Source organism: Melozone crissalis, unplaced genomic scaffold (genome assembly GCF_028551555.1).
Source record: "Melozone crissalis strain CALT ecotype California unplaced genomic scaffold, PUWL_Pcris_2 ptg000017l_1, whole genome shotgun sequence".
In the NCBI taxonomy this organism is placed as follows: Eukaryota; Metazoa; Chordata; class Aves; order Passeriformes; family Passerellidae; genus Melozone; species Melozone crissalis.
The window spans coordinates 5284031-5301214 of NW_026535795.1; the positions used below are offsets into that span (position 1 = coordinate 5284031).

The following is a 17184-nucleotide window of genomic DNA, read 5'->3' on the forward strand; positions in this document are numbered from 1 at the left end:
CCTCCCTGTGCACATGCTAACCCAGAGGAGCAGGGCAGGCCGCAGCCTCAGCCCAGGGAACGCACAAGGCAAAATAAAACACCCAGTGTGATTTAATAGAATTTAACTTCCAGGATTGCTGCCATGTCCAGTTGAGTCTGAGAGCAGAGACTGGCACGGTTTAAATCTCCTCACAATGAAAAAGGTGTCAGTCAGAATTGATGTTTCTCTCTGCAGGACTTCCTGAAGGGAAAACAAACCACGGCTCGCCCTCTGCCACTCCTCCTTCCTCTCCCCTTCTTCCTTGGCATGCAGTTCAAACAGGCAGAGAAAAGAGCCATTATTGGATGAAATAGAAAAACACAGGATGTAATAATTCATGGTTTAATACACATTTAAATTGGGAGTTTGATTTAGAAGGGAAATGAGGGCATGCATTGGTGGAAGGATCATTCCCTGCCACCCCTGGCACACTGAGATCATCTTGCTGGGGTCTCGCATCCACTCCCAAGCCTTGAGGTTTGGCACATCATTTGCTCAATTATGGGAAATATCAGAAGCTCATGGAGCAGCTCTGCTCCTATTAGAACCTTATTGAATTAATTAGAAGTGAGGGATGTGTCTGGTTTATTTTTAGTTCAAAAAATAAAGGCAGGAAATCTCCAACCTCACCAACACCACCCTGGACAGTGACCCCATCACATATTGAGTCAAACCCTGCAGTGCTCAGCTCCAGCAGCTCATCTGCTCCTTCTTACTCCACCAAAGAAACCCATGTGTCAAGCTTGTGATGATGGAGAACACATCCTACGAGATCATAACAACAGTAAAAAATCATTTTGGCAGACAGTTTGCCCAGGATTTGTTTTACAGCTCAACCATTTTGACAGGCAGAGCAAAACAGCAGGAAAAGGAACCAGGTATCTGGGAGAAAAGGGAATTTTCATTCTGTATTAGGTGAAAGTTAACACAGTCTTGTGTTTCATATTCCTCCCAGGGGACAGAGCCAGGAGGGCAGGATTGCCACCCTAAATCTGCCTGATCCCTTGTATGGTAAAATGAAAACATACGGATTAAGGGTGACAAATTCAGGTCGGGATCTCCTAATCTGTGCAGCACAGAGCTGCACAGTGTGTCACCCAGCTGGGACTTCCAAATCAGACCATAAGTGTCTCCAGTGCACTTCACATGTTTAATAGAGATTTAATTGCGGAGTGATTGCGTGTGATATTACAGAATTATCACAGATTACTTAATTGCTGATGTTAAGCAGATACTCCTCTCAATATGTGTTTTTGTTACTATAGATCCATATTATTTGGCACAGCATTGCCTGAGCAGCAGAAGAAGCAGAGATCATTTACCAGGAGAAAACCACTTTCATTTAACGTGTTGGTAAATTTAACAAGCAGATGTGTGAGATTCTTATAATTGGCTGTGGAAAGAATCCGGATCCCGCAGTTCCTAAAGAGCTGCACGCAGGGGTGAGCAGCTGAGAAGTGCCAGAGTGTGGAGGTTTCTGCAAAAATTAAGATGTGCCTGAATGAAGCTATGTTTGGAGGCATTTGGGAAGCTGCTTTTGCAGCCTGAGAGTGCAGCTAATCCTGTGCAGGAGCTGGGAGAGCAGATGGGATGGAGCTGTGGTGTTGGCTCGCTCCCCTCAGCCCAAGGCTGATGGATGCAGGAGGAAAGGCTGGAGAGTTTTGCTTCTCCTGCAGCCCCTGGGAGGGATCTCTTGGAGAATCACAGTGGGGCTGCTCCGTCCAAGACAAACCAAAACTCATCCAGAAGAGAAGTGGATTTCTGGAGGTGGCCAAAAGCAGGACCGAGCTCCCAGGGGATGTCCCCACCTCTCCTGTGCCACACATCATGCAGGGCTCTCCTGCCAAAGTCCCATCAAAGCTCTTCAGGGAAGGATCAGACACAGGTCAAATTCATTCACTTGATGGCATCTGAAGGGCTGCAGGCTGTCTGGTGATGAGTTGCATCTGTGATCACTGTGGCCACAGAGCGGCCAAAAAACAGTTTGAAAAAATTAATTCACTTGGACAAGAGAATAAAAACAGACCCTCTAGCCTTCTTTCCAAAACATGTCCCTTCAGTTGCTTAAATCTTTATTGGATAAATGGCTTTTGCAGCATTCCTGGAAGATGCTGTCATGCATCATGGAATGGAACCTTCTCCACTGTTAGCTGTGTGTTTAATGAGACAGGGAGCTCATGGAGTTGGAGTAGGGTGTGAGTAGGGAGCTGGACACCAGGGATTTTCTAATTTCTGCTCTCCTGTGCCTCTTAGCTAAGCATCAGTGATGGGGAGATGCAGCCACAGCCAGACGTATTCCTCCTGGACTGCATTATCCAAGGGAAACATCTCCTTGAGCTGCAACCTGGTCCCTGTGGGATGACAGCATCTGAGTTTGGGACATATCCACATGAATATTTTCAACCCCAAGGCAGAAAACCCCCCAGAATTTGGCTCCATGTGCCAAATCCACATTTGTGGTACCTCACTCTGGAGCAGAGCTTTGCTGCTTCCCAGCCCCTTACAGGTCACATAAAGGACGAGAGTGATGCGTCCCTTGTTGTCTGTAGAGCAAATTTGGGACCAAAAATAACTTAATTATTTTATTTAGTTTTTATTTTCTTCTTGCCTTTTATTGTGTTACGTTTTAACTGAGATTTCTTTATTTCCTGCTAGGATTCTGCCAGAATCCTGCTGCTCCATACAGAAGTTGAAACACGTATCACAAAAGAAACAAATCTTTCTCTTGATTGCCTGATAGATCTGCTTTTTAATCCAGACTGACAATGGCACTCTATCAACAGCACTTTTATGTCTCAGAGTTGTTGCATTTTATTTTCCATTGCCTGATATCCCTCAGAATCTGGAAAGGAAAAAAGCAACAGTGTCTTTCTCTGCTTACCCTGCAACTGATCATTTTTATTATGACAAAGTCCAGACCCAAACACGTTGTAATCTCAGGTATGGCACAAATGTAGAACAAAAGGATGAGTCCTGCCACTAGAAAGAGCAGTTTAATGATGCTCAGCACTGTGGCCAGTGGCTCCAGCAGTAACAAACTAATGGGATTAGAGTGGTCCTGGCCTCCCTGTCTACCTGGATGGAAAACATACAGCAGCAGTCTTTGTGAATACCATGGACAAAAACCCAGTGCCACAAGGGCGTGAAATTGAGATACAAACAGAGTTTCCTTTGAGCCAGGAACAAGGCATGGCAAGTCCTTCATCTGTACCTTCTGCTGTTCCTCATGTCCCTGCCCCAGTGCTTAGTGTTGTACTCTGTTATTTCTGTTTTTCTTGTTTTTACAGACATTTGCAGGCTGCTCGTCCCTCAGGGTTATCAATTGTTTACACTGCAGCAACACGAGAACAAGCGGGGCTGCAGGAAAACAGTTACAGCAATTAAAGCCAAGCAGACAGGTCCCTTTTTCAGCCTGATGGAGAGTTGCTCACAAATTTAAGGCTTTTTTTCCTGCCTTGCAGGTGCTGTGGTGATTGCCTTCGTGGTCTGCTGGCTCCCTTACCACATACGGCGCCTCATGTTCTGCTATGTCCCCTCCAGCCACTGGACAGAGTGAGTCACAATTTGGGGACATGTTCACCATGCCAGGACAGGCTGGGGGCTCAGGGTGGGCTGGGGGTGCCAGGGCAGCCCCAGGTGTGCAGGTGGAGGGGGGCTCTGGGAACAAAGGTGTTCTCCAACCGAGGGGTTCGAGTCTCAAAACCTGTCACAGACATGCTTTATGAAAAATCCTTTCCTTAGGGTTTTTCCTCCTGAGAAGCTGAGAGGCCTCAGGAACAAAATGTAAACATTGATTATCTGCTACTGTGGAATGCAACAGGTGCATCTGTGATTGGTCTCATGTGTTTGTTTCTAATTAATGGCCAATCACAGCCCAGCTGTCCAGAGTGTCTCGATCAGTCACAAACCTTTGTTATCATTCTTTTTCTATTCTCAGCTCTCCTTCTGATGAAATCCTTTCTTCTATTCTTTTAGTATAGTTTTAATATAATATATATCATAAAATAATAAATCAAGCCTTCTGAAACATGGAGTCAACATTCTCATCTCTTCCCTCATCCTAAGACCCCTGTGAACACAGTCACAAAAACCAACTTGCTGTTTTGATATGTTTTTTCTTTTGGTAGTCTCAGTGTTTGCCAGGCAAATGAAGAGTTTTTGTTATACCTAAATCTCTCAGGAAGCATTATTTTGAACCAAAAGGCATCCTCAGCCCCTCCTCCTCCTCCTCCTGAGGGCTGCAAGCACAGCCTTCAGTCTGGCAGCCCTTGATGAAATGACATTTGGACTGGGGGGTTGGTACACCCAGAGTGGATTTCAGTCTCTGTGCAGAGATATTGATCCCAGCCCTAAGATGCAGCAGCTCCTGTCAGCGCACAAATAACTCCACCAGGCCACATTTCCTCTCTGACAGGGGAGATGACACAGGTGGGGGAATGGCTGTGCTACTTATTGTGCCTGGGCCAGGTTTTTTGCTAGGTTTTCAGGGAGAGGATCAAAATGAAATGCCAGCAGTTGCTGCTGATTAGGAGATGTCCAGATTGTCAGAGAATTCCAGGATAATTGCACAGACACTGCTCACAGATGTGCAAAGGCAGCCCCTGCTCCTTTCTGAGGCACCAGGCCAGGCTCTCCAGCAAAGCAGCCACCAAACAAATTATTATTTTTAAATATGTCATTAAGAGCTAATGCTGTCTGGGGACACACATTGAGGAAGGCTGAGATGCCAAGGGATGCTTTCTTGTGTCTCCTCCCATGGTGAAACTTCCCTGAGACCAGGCCTGTTTCTTTCAAGGAAAAGGAAAAAACAATCTACAGTACCAAAAAGCAGAACAACAATAAAAAACTAAAATTCTTTCAATTCCAGACTCAAAATATAATAAACTAGGATATAGCAGTCTACTGACTGGGACTGTGGATCCAGCCACAGTAAAATCTAAAATCTATCTTCAGTCATGAAAGCAGAGCTCTAGGCACACACTGGGACAAATTCTTGTTTCTCCTTTGCTTTCCTATATGAAAACCACTTAAGGCACTGTTCAATTATGTAATGACTGCATTTGCTTTGAGCAAGAGGTTTAGAGAAGTCTGTCTGCATTTAGTGGGAATTTATTCATTGTGGCTGCATTCACATAATATTTTTTTCTTCTTTTTAAAACCATGATTGATTTTAGGAAAACACTGAATTTACAAAATTATAGTGAACTATCAGTCTGGTGGCTAACCAAGAGTTTGCAGCAGCTTGGTGTGTTCATTAATAAACTCATGTACCTTCCCCCTGAAGAAGAGAAATTTTTCCAATATTAATTCTTCATAACTACATGGAGAAACTCTATAAGAACTGGATGGGCCATGCAGTCCTTGGCAGTGCTGAGGGGGTGTTGAGGGATGGGCAACACAGTCCAGCACTCCTCTATTTATCTTTTGTTAGACACTGCTCAGACTAGAAAAAAGATCTGCAATTTTCACCAAGACAAATGATTCTGAGGGACATCTTCCTGAAAATGAGACCCGTGGTGTTTATAAATGCTTTACCAGCTCAGGGCTGTTGTTCTCAGCTGGCCCAAGGAAAGATATAGCCAAAAGCATAAAAGATAATAAAACATTTTCAACCAGTTCTAGTTGAAAACATTAAATTGTGGTGGTTAGGATGTGTTTCAGAAGCATGCTATCGTCAGTTTGCCCCCAGAACAGGAAATGCTGTCCTATGTTATGGACAAATCCCAACCCAGAGACCCATTGAATGAGCTGATGCTGCTCTCACTGCCAGACGGACGAGAGGGCTGCATCTGTTCCTGGAGTTTGGCTCTTCTGCAACCTCTGTAGATCAGAACTGCAGCCAAAAAAGTCAAGCTAATGTGTATGTATGACACAGAAGTGAATTTCCATCTGGCTCCTCGGGTTCCAGAATGACTACTTCCAAAGAAAAATGAGTGCATGAGGTAAATATCTTGTCTGGATCCAGGGCTTAAAAAAGTCTCTAACTGCTGCTGAGTGGGGCAGTGTCTTCATGGAGGTATCTGATCCATGTTTGACCAGTTCCAGCTGGAGATGTAGATGGGTTGTGGTGGCCCAGGCACCTTTGGTACGGTCATGTTTGCAGCCTAGAAAAAGCAGCACGTGTTTTTCTCACCCTTGTGACTTTGAGCTCTTCACACAGATTTTTCTCTTTCATCTGTTCTTCCAGTTTCCTTTACAACTTCTACCACTACTTCTACATGCTGACAAATGTCCTCTTCTACGTCAGCTCAGCAATCAACCCCATCCTCTACAACCTGGTATCGGCAAACTTCCGCCAGATCTTCCTCTCCACGCTCACCATCCTGTGCCTGCCATGGAGGAAGAAGAAGAAACGACTGGCCTTCACCAGGAAATCCAACAGCATCTCCAGCAACCACACATTTTCCAGCCAGGTCACAAGGGAAACCACATACTGAAGCCAAAGGAGGAGGAGGAGGAGGAACGCAATTCATCGTGGAGTCAAAACTTGAGAGAGGCCTCTGTGACTTTCATGCATGGTCTCCAAATTCACCTGACACAAATGTGTTTAGCAAAGTCATTTTTGTTGGAAAAAATAGGCTTTGTTCTGCCAGTAACTTTGAGGTTATTTTCAAGCATTGGCCTTGCCTCTTGTGAGTAATGTCTACATGTATTGTAACTTCAGTCTGGCATAAATCCAGGTGTGGTGTTAACTGGGAAGCCAAAATGTGTTCAACTTAGGCAAAACTGTTCTGCATTTCATCCTTTTCTCAGTGCAGAGATGCCGTGTCCACATCCAAGGGTTTGAGATCACATCTCCTGGTGGCACCAAGCAGACAGTTGGATGAGGAGAAAGAAGTTTGAACAGAAAGGGATGTTCTTGGAGAATGGATGTGCTCATCTGTGGGATGTTCAATGAACGAGGAGTGAAAACTCAGGGAGCCAGGTGGTTATTTTAGAAATATAACTCCATTGTGAGGGATATGACTGAGGTGCTCAAGAGAGCCTCTCTGGCTCCTTGGAATTAAATAAGAACAGATGATGCCTTACCTAGGCTGGGGTGGCTGTGGCCTGGGGAGTGGGGTCACCTTTGGCTTTAGGGCATCCACAGTGCCTGACTTTGGCACCACTGCAGCAGAGTCTCTGGCAAAGTCAAGAATGCAGAGGCTGTGCCCAGATGGAGCGCAGAAAATGAACAGAAATGGAAAAATCTTCCTTTTGCCATACAGCCAAATCCTATTTTTTACCAGGGAGAACAGTTTGCTGGCTTGCATTAAGAGTTGAGAAAACTCTGAGCTCATGAGGGCTCCAGGCTGCTGAGATAAGAGCAATCTGCCCCAGTTCTGTGGGACCTTCAGACTTTTCCCATTCTTATTCCAGTTTTACTTGTTTCCTTGCCATTTCCACAAGGCTGGCATCTCATATATAGCAGTTGTAGGCAGCAGGTCCTCTCGTTCTACCTTTTCTTCTATTACTTTTTGCTACCAGAACTGTTGGCACATCTATCTGCACCCCTAATATTCAGATAGTTCAAACGCAGAGCATAAGAAACTCTAAACTGGGGAGTCTATGCTCTAAACCCACTTTCTTTTAATAAGCCAGAGGAACAGAAACAGGACCTGAAAATTCTCTTTGAAATTGAAGAGAGGAGGTAAGGAGAGCTTGAGCTTTTCTCCCATAGGGTTCCACCTCTAACAGCCCCTTATATGATACAACAAATTGCTCCAGAGTCTTTAGTACTGAAATAACAGGGCTCTGGGACAAGCTGAAGGGCTTTAGTGACCTGCACAAACCTGGAGCTGACCAACCACCCTGTGCTGGTGGTGACCTGGTGTCCCCTTTCACACCACATATCATCAGGAGAGCAGGACTTGCCTCTGAAGGGTGACAAAGCACAAGAGTCAGCTCAGTTTGGCTTTCTGGGCTTTGCCCACGTCACCCTTCAGCTAAGGAGCACCTGTGGTCCCCAGCAGGAGCCACAGTGCTGGAGGTGAAGGTCACACAGTGATGGAGACCAGGGCCACTGGTGACATCTCCTGCTGCAGATGTTGCATCACAGAATCACAGAACAGGTCAAGTTGGAAGGGACTCACAAGAATCACTGAGTCCAACTCGCTGGATTTGTGGTTTAGGTCCTGTTGGGCTCAGCACAAAGAGGAAACACCCATTTGGGGACATTAGGAGTGAGTTCTTGGTGATGAGTGACAACTTTTGGGGCATTTAGAACCTGTGTGGTATTTTATTTTGTCATTTAGGACCTGTACCCAGCTGGCCACCATGGCAGCCCATCAGCCACACCTGCCAGGGATGTGAGGTGATTTTAATGCCCAGTACAGAACCCCTGCAAAAGAAAGGGCTCAAAATAAAAATCAGTGGGGCTTCAGTTCCTTGTGACTCAGCCAAGCTGCAAGCTCTGTTCTGTCATGCCTTCTTGTGATTTCCTGCCCTGGTTGTACCAAGCAGAGGGCAGAGATTATATTTGACCAAGCACTTGTGTTGCTCGTGGACTGTTGACTCCTTTTTGATAAAGAAAACAGTTAGTGGCACACAAATAAATAAATTGAAACAAAGAGGAATAAGGGAGACTGATCTCCTCAGAAGGAAATCTGTGAGAAAACAGCAAGAATTTTGTGTGTATGGTGTGTGTGAAATGCTTGGGCAGGTTGGAAGAAGAAAACCGGCTCATCCTGCCTAGTGACAAAATCAGGTGCCATGAACAGGAGAGGGGAAAAATCTGCCTTGAGAGAAAGAGGAGTCTTGATGTCACACATTTAACATTGGCCTTCCAGGCAAGACACTTCAAATGTTTCTGGATTACTCAAATTTTTTTACTTCACCTCTAAATACAGCCAGCAGCTGGGAGGAGCTTTCTGAAACCTCCCAGGGAAGCTGTAACTGCATTGCTTTGACTTTCATTACCATTTAACACCCTGCATGTCTCATTTGCTTTGAAATATTAAACATTATTACTACACTTGTTCAACACCAACCTGCTGAAATGTGCTTGATTATCTTAGAAGACACTGTACAAAAATTGTTCTTTCACATAAGATGCTTGGTTTAGATTTTCACTACTGAGATACCCGGGCAGCTTACAGAATATTTGATCACAGCTCAGAGAAACTGGCAGGTTTATTTTGGGTTTGACATGACAGTGGGAAAAAGCTGGAGTAAAAGTGAACTCATCATAAACTGTTTCCACAGTGTTTCTTGGGCCACTCGAGTGCTGAAGAGCTGGGGGAATTTGGGGGATTTCTCCAATGGTTTGCTGACTTCTGCAGCTCTGTTCTTGCAGTTTGACAGGAAAGCAGACCTGGGTCCATGGCCTTAATCTGAGATTGCAGCTCAAAGCTACCTCTTCCACTGGCCAAATCTGACAACCTTGAGCTGAGCAGTGTAAGTTACAGCTGGTTTATCCTCTCTTCCCTCCTCCCCTAATTTTGCTATATTCAGCTTTGAGGTGTGGTTCCCTTGAGCTCAAAGAAGTGAGGATAGCTGATTGCAAACCAGATGGATTCATGATTTCCAGAGAATCACTGGACAATTTGGGTTGGAAAGGAACTTAAAGATCATCCAGTTCCAAACCCCTTTTCCCTAGACCAGGTTGCTCCAAGCCCCATCCAGCCTGGCCTTGTAAAGGAAAGCTGATACAGTAGAGAAGAAAAAGGTACAAACTGCCCCATATTTACCAGAGAAATGGTTCTTTAGATGCCTTTCAACAATGATTGAACTGCTAACCCAACAAGGTTTTTAAATTGAATCTGGTGTGAATGGCTTTTGCCATTAAACAGAAAAACTCCCATCCCTTGTGTCCCTGCCTTGGCTGCACTCCTCAGCAAAGCAGAGGTGAGTGTTGGGGCCTCTGCTCATCTATGCAAATTCCCTGTGTTTGGAACTGTTTGTTTTGACTAAAAAAAGAATAAAATCTGTGGAACCCCGCAGATGTGAAGTGCTGCCAGATGGATTCTGAGAAATTCCATTCTGAAAAGAATCTATCAAGTGACCCCTTCAAACCTTATTTTGAGGCTTTGTTTGTCTTCAGAGTGCCCTTGCTAGAGCCATCAGCTTAGCAGAATGTGAAATCAGGTTTAGAAAGTCATTTTGCTATTCAGAAATGTCCCCCAGACAGGACTGTCTCACCACTGGCCAGTCCATCAGGGCAGGGATGCTGTGCTGAGCTTTTTCTGCAAGGTGCATGAGGCCTCACTTCAGTGAGATTTTCAGGAGAGAACTCAATGGGAAATCAGCCAGGAGGGTTGGCTTTAAACACAACAGCAGCAGGACCTTTGCATTTCCAGCACCCAGTGCAGCAGCCCTGGGTGTGCTGTGTCAGCCCAGTGTCCTCCTGGCTGTGTTTTTGGTGACTCTTTAACCAAAGCTGTGTCTGCTGGAGCTCTGTCTGGTTCTTCACATATCACAGCTCACCCACTCTTCCTGTTCTCAGTCTGGATTTGCTTAAAAAGTAGAAATTTCTGATCCAATATTTCATGATGCTGTGTCCTGGCTTTGTGACCCAGAGTCCTTCCCCAGCTGTGCCACCTGATAGTACTGCACATATTGTATTTATGGCAAATATTTTTGAAGTGCACCTTTTTATTTTTATTTTATTCTGAGATATGAAATGTTGATGTGCTTTATTCTTTTTTTTTTTTTTTTTTGTGGCCTGTTGCTCAATGGGGAAAAAATGAATGTTAAAAGTGTGTCAGTGTCTACTTTGTGATATTTTCTGTGACAAAGGGAAAGAAGAGGGTGTGGAATCCTCCTGTATGGCAATGGGAAACACTCTTTCAGTGTAACATGCTATTATTGATACTGTATTTACTGATCAAAGTGTACTGAAATGGTTAATTCCTGATATAGCCTTTATACTGTATGGTATTTTATTTTGTCATTTATTTATCCTAAGAAATAAATATCCAAATTTAAGGCTTGGGTTGCTTTTTGCTTGAAGTGTCAGGGGTGCCTTTATCACACAGTGATTATCAGCACAGACACCTTGCCTGGGCTCTAAACTGGTGGAACCACTGGCCTTGAGCTGGGATTTGCAGCTGCTCTGTAGAGTGGCCCTGGGTGCTCCTGTCGCTGCACTCTGCAGCTCAAATCCATCCAAGCATCAGCTGCTGCTTCTGACTTAGCCCAGCAGACAAGCAGGGGCACTGGTTAGGTGTGAAGGACATTCCCATCAGTGATGTTTGCCCTGAAAATCCTTCCTGGGATCTGTTAAATCATCAGATCTGTGCTGTGCTGTTGGGCAGAGCAATTGGGAGCATCCAGGACTTGGAGCATTGGGGTGCAGGAGCCTGAAGTGTGGGAATAATGAGATCTGAGCTCCAGACTGAGCAGCTCCAAGTGCTGAGATCCCAGTGGCACTGCAGGGTCTGAGCTCCTGCCCTGCCTGTCTCCCCTGCTTGCTGCTCCCTGCTGCAGGGCAGATGTTACAGATGTTGTAACTTGGCCCTTACTCTGCAGCAGCCTTGCCCAGAAAACTGAGCAGGTTGGGGCTTTATTGCACTGGGAACTGTAGGGGCACAGCAAAAGAATCCTCACCCCCAAGAATGATGAAAAATAAGCAGATTTATTGTGTTTTAACAGTGAGACTTCCCCTCCTATCCTCCCATCTTTAGTGTGAACCTCTTCCTCCCTGGCATTTATTTTTCTTACACAAATGTATTTGTGTATTTTTTTTACACAAATATATTTTTTTGGGGACAGAATGCTTGGGTATTACCCACAATATTAAGGCGTCCTTACACTAAATGAGCAAAAATCAGTCATCTTCATCCTCCCTGCAGCTCCTGGTTAATGTTCTGTTGTGCAATAGCTGAGCTGAGCCATAAAATCTTCATACTTTTTAACCATTCAACCCTTTTGTTTTGATTTCTGATGGAAGGGAAGGTAGCGTGGAAAGCAGCAAGAGAATAAAATTTAAATATTTGGAATCATTCATGCCTGGAAATTCCATCTTCTAAAACCTAACTCAAATGGTCTCCAAAGGCTTTTTGGTGCTGCTTCCCGATGAGAAGAGCAGGAGCCTCTATTGTCCCTACACCATCAAGCATTAAGGAATGAAAATAATTTATTTTATGGATCCTTTGATTCGGTATTCAGCCCTGCTCTGCTCAGAGGTGTATTTTCAGCTCACAGCTCATGTCTGCAGCAGTGGAAATCCACAGCACGTGGCAGCATCCTTGTTTCCTGCCTGCAGGAGATTTCTGTGCTGGGCTCCCAGTGGAGTCTCCATGGTTTGTGCAGAAATTCAGTGTTCAAGCTGGAGTTAAAAACCTTGCTGTCTGCTCGTGGCTTGTCTAGCTGAGGGCTGACTCCCTGAAAAAGCCAAATCCTGGGAAGCTGAGCTTCCCATCCCTCCCAAGCCACCCCGTGTCACGCAATCCTGCACCACGTCCCGCCCCAGAAATGTGCAGGAAAACAGAAAATGTGGAGAGTCAAATAATTCTTTTTTCCTTTAGAAAGGCACAAGGACTGTGCCTCGAGCCATGAGGAATGCTTTGAGCTCGGCCCTTATTTCTCATTTCAATTATAAAAGCAATTTCCATAGTTCACGAGGGGAAAATTTCAGGCACCTTTCGGAAAAAAATGCTACGTTTTAGTAAATGGCTTCATAAAACTTAATAAACATCCATGCAGAAGTTAATTTATTTAAAATATCTTTAAATCCTGCTCTGCCTTATTGAATTTGTTGGAACAGTAGATCGGGCTGGAGTATATTCATGAGGGCATTTAAGCAATAAGGCAGCACATCACAGTTATTATTCCAGGCCTCCTGTGGGCTGGGAAGCACAAAGCAGAACCTGACATGATTTTGGGCACTCAAGTGCAAAACCCCTCCAGAAGCACAGGCACAGGCATGGCCTGAGTGCTGCAGAGTGGCCAAACCAAGCTGCTGGGGTTGTTTTCTGGGAGCAAAACCACGCCAGGGGAGCCCAGAGCAGCCAGCCCAGCATCCATGGGCTGCCAGCCCCGTCCTGGGCTCACTCAGCCAAATGCCAGTGGGAAAGGATCACAGAACCATGGAATTACAGGATGGATTGTGTTGGAAAGAACCTAAAATCTCATCTTATTCCAACCCCCTGCCATGGGTAGGGACACCTTCCAACCTGGCCTTGGCCACTGCCAGGAATCCAGGGGCAGCCACAGCTTCTGTGGGTACCCTGCGTAGGTAGGCCTCACCACCCTCAGAGAATTTCTTCCTAAAATCTAATCTAAATAGAGAAGCAGCAAAGTTGGTTAAACATCATATCCCTGGTGATGCAAAGCAGCCAAGCCAGCCAGGAGTTTCAAGAAGGAGAAAGAGAAAGGCCAAAAGTTTGTAGTGAGTGTATAAGGGCATGTGTAGGTGCTGCAGCCACACCTGGGATGATGTTTTGCCCAGGGTTGTTCAGTGTACAGAAAAGAAAGCTCCAGGGAGAACTTAGAACCTCTTTTCGTACTTAAGGAGGCCTCAAGAGAGCTGCAGAGGGTAAAAACTCCAGTTTTTACAAGACCCTGGAGTGAGAGGGGAAGGGGAGGGAGGGTAGATTTAGATCCCGCCAGCACCCCAAAATTTCACAAACATAACAGAGATGTAGTAGCCAAGATTTAACAGCATTAGGACACTTCCAACAACCCAGCCTGTTCCATCCCTTTGTCACTGCAATGGAGCTCTTGTTTTAGGGGTGGATTTCAGGCACAGGAACTTCTGGGATTCACCCAAGGGCCGCAATGCAATCCTGAAGACCAGAGCCTCAAACCCCAGTGTTTCCAACTCAGCTCCACCTTTCCCCTCACTCAGCATCAGCAGGTGCCTCATGAGCTATATTAAGCCTCCATTCCAAGACATATATTAGCAAAACATGCCAGCATTGAGCCATTAAAAGGCAGCTTCTCGCTGGCTGTCAGCAGCCTTGTCAGAGCCCCTGGCAGCTCTGAGTGCTCCTGTTATCCTCGGGCTCTGCTCCCTGCACGCTGCAGGAGGTGAAGCACTGTGTGCTGAATTTAAAAAACACCCAAACAGCAACAAACTCCATTAACTGGGGCTGACCTCAGCAGTGCCACGGGGAGCTGTAAGGAAATCTGTGGCACCTGACATTTTCAATGTTTTAGTTCTTCTGTCCAGCTGGAAAGCAGCGACGACTGCCAACAGCATTATTAGCACAGCTCCCACACAGAGCATGAATTCTTACAAAGTTTCACATTACTGCAATCAATCATTTTTTGTTTTCCTTCAGATCAGCAATTGGAATAAGATTAATTTCCTTTTGTCATCAACACAAGCATGAAATGCCATTTTTCGTGACCAGTCCAGGAAAACACCTGATGTCATGGTTGGTGCATTCTGACTCAGAACTTTACACTTAATCCCTCTCCTTCCTCCTGGCTTGGGACAGACCAGAGCAAGCAAATGGCACAGGGATTTTAAAGCTGGCCACCAGTGATACCACAGCAAGGCAGCCAGACTGGTTAATCCTCTAGCACCCTTCAGGAGGCTGATGTAAGCACAAGGCTTTTAAGATGAAACAAAATACAAGTTTTTGGAGCATTTCTGAACTTCGTTGAATGCCTGCCTCCACAACTGGTATAAACCTGTTTGCATCTGCAAAGAAACCCAGTTTGTGTTTGTAAGTGACACAATCTAACTCTGTTTCTCTTTTCTGAGTTTTTTTTTTTTTTAACATATCATTTAGCAGGGGAAAATGATGCTCTTCATTCTGTTCACAGCTCCAGCCTTAAATGCCAGAGGTGCTGACCAAATTAAAAGAGAAATCAGAGTTCAAAGATTGTGTCTGGAAGAAATGAAGACTTTGGTACTGATTTTCATTGAATAAAGGACAATATCTCTTGCTTTTTGTATATATTACAAGGGTAAGGGGGGAGAGCTTTTATCACAGCATGGCTCAGTGCTTTTTAATATGTTGCTCATCATTTGGAGCTCACTGGCATTCGCTTGCAGATTTCACTTTGTGTCTTAAAAAGTTTTCACGGAATTTTGGAGGCAGGGAAAAATACATTCTGCCATGCTGCCAGTCTCACTCCAAGGATGCACCACTACAATCAGCTCCTCATGACTAAATCACAGAATGCTTTGGGCTGGAAGGGACCTTAAAAATCATCTCATTCCAATCCCTTACCTCATTCCACTAAATCAGGTTGCTCCAAGCCCTATTCTTCTGGCTATGGAGAATATCACCACTAAGAGCCCTGGAGAGCAATGCTTTGTCTTAGGATGGCTGACTGGCAAAAATTCCTCTCCCCTTGCCCTAGGGTGATATGATCTCTGGGACATCAGCCACTTTGTTATCATCTATCCCTGGGGAAGATTCTTCTGGGAGAACATTTCATCACTAAGCTAAGAAGAGTCAGTGTGTGAGTGGCAGCTTTATACTTGTGGTGAACAGGAAAGCCAAAGCTATGCAGAGATGAACATTAAAATAAAAATTGAGGAGGGCTATTTCTGCTCCACTCCTCAGAAAATGCAAAATTAATGAACTTCTCTACAGGGAGATGGAGGCAGAAAAGGTTTCTGCAGAGAGGGGATTTCACTTTGGTTTCCCCCCAGCTCAAAAACTCTGACTTTTCCAAGCTCAGCTTTGAGGGAGATTGTGCCATATCAGCTTAGGGTGTAGGATAAAAGGCACAAAGGATTTCAAATGTCTTCAGGAAGTGTGGGCACCATCAGTGCACAATGACAATTCCGTTTGCTCTCTGTACATCAAGTCATCCAATGGATTCACAGATGTTCCCAGGGAGAATACAGTTGTGTCAGTAACATCAATGTGCAACAGAAAAACCAACTGGAAAATGGAAAAGGGAAAAAAAATAAAATACATTCTGCTCCTTTCTGATTTTTGCATTTTAAAATATCAGTTAAAAGCTTTTCTCTTCAGCCAAAATCTCACTTCCACTTGTTTACAACAATTCATACCCTGGTGCTGTCCATTTTCCTGGGAGATCAGCTCCAGGGCTCAGGATCTGCCTGTGCTTCATATCCATCTCTCCAGAAGGCACCATAGGGTTTGAAGATTGGTTGTCTTCATCAGGAGGAAAAGCCTGTTTTCTGTGAGAGGGGACCATGAGTCACAGCACGACTTTGATGAAACCAGCAGACTTCCTTAGAGGTTGGCACCAGAGTGCTGCAGAATTAGGAGCTGTAGGACCAAAATGAAATAATGAATCAGAGGATGTCATGGGAAAGGTGTTTTGTTGGGATGAAAATTTTTAAAACATGAGGGTAAGGCGTGTTTATTTGAAATTGAGCCTTTTTCTTGTGATGCACAAATCATGTTTCTCAGGAAGGTTTTTAACTGTGCACAGAGAAATCCAGAATAGCATTGTGATAGAAATGAGGGGAAACAGGGCTGGGCAGAGGATCACCCATGCGGGGGGATGAAGCAAAGGCACAGGTACAGCCCTGTCAACCTGCTCAGTAAATCATCCCCTCACCAGTCATCAGGGTTAAGCAGAAAGCAAAGAGTTAACTTTGCTCACATCTCCCAGCAAATGCCTGTTCCCACAATCCCTGGCTCTTTTTGGCCAGAGTTCTGTATTTTTTAGCTGTTCTCAACTCTCTTGTAGAGCAATTATTCTCTAAGTGCAACTGAGGACATTTTCCCTTCTGCTCAGATGAAATTTACTTCAGTTCAGTTTGGTGGTTGCTCCTCAGAGCACCTAAGGAAATCTCCTGTCCTTAGAGTCTTCCTTGTAGCTGCCCAACAAAGGGAAAGCTGCAAAAACCCTTGGTGGTTTAGCAGAGGGGAGGATCAGAGCTGCAGAACCTGAGGAATGGGACACTCACCTGGCTTGCAGGACAAAAAGACCAGTGGGATACATGGGAGAGAGATAAACTCCCAAATCTGGGAAGTTTTTCAGGATTTCCTGCTGCCAAACACAGCTCCAGAGCATTTATCTGTATCTTTACCAGTACCCACCTTCCCACATTTGTATTTTCAATCATAGATGTTTCCAAAGTCATCCCTACGCTCCAAATATTAAATTTGGAAGAAATATTCAGTCACGGACCCTCAAAATGAGGGCGTGTTTGGTTTAATTGATTTCATCTCCGGTACAAATATTTACATCTTTCCCACCAGCTCCTTTTATTTAGGATTAACAAGTACAAGTTTCACTTGAGCACCTGTGGTTCTACCTCATGAATGTTGAAATTGAGAATAATTTGTGTTTCTGTTCATA

The 17184-nt window shown here is 44.9% G+C and overlaps 1 protein-coding gene across 1 annotated transcript in view; it reads left to right on the plus strand.

The window, feature by feature from the left end:
* The window catches only part of NTSR1 (neurotensin receptor 1), a 54012-nt gene extending 45705 nt beyond the window's left edge, over positions 1–8307 (plus strand). The window contains exons 3-4 of the mRNA XM_054274609.1: positions 3483–3573; positions 6209–8307. Coding sequence (XP_054130584.1) covers positions 3483–3573; positions 6209–6458 — 341 coding nt within the window. The 3' untranslated portion in view covers positions 6459–8307. The remainder of the gene's footprint in view (positions 1–3482; positions 3574–6208) is intronic.
* Positions 8308–17184: the final 8877 nt, after the last annotated feature.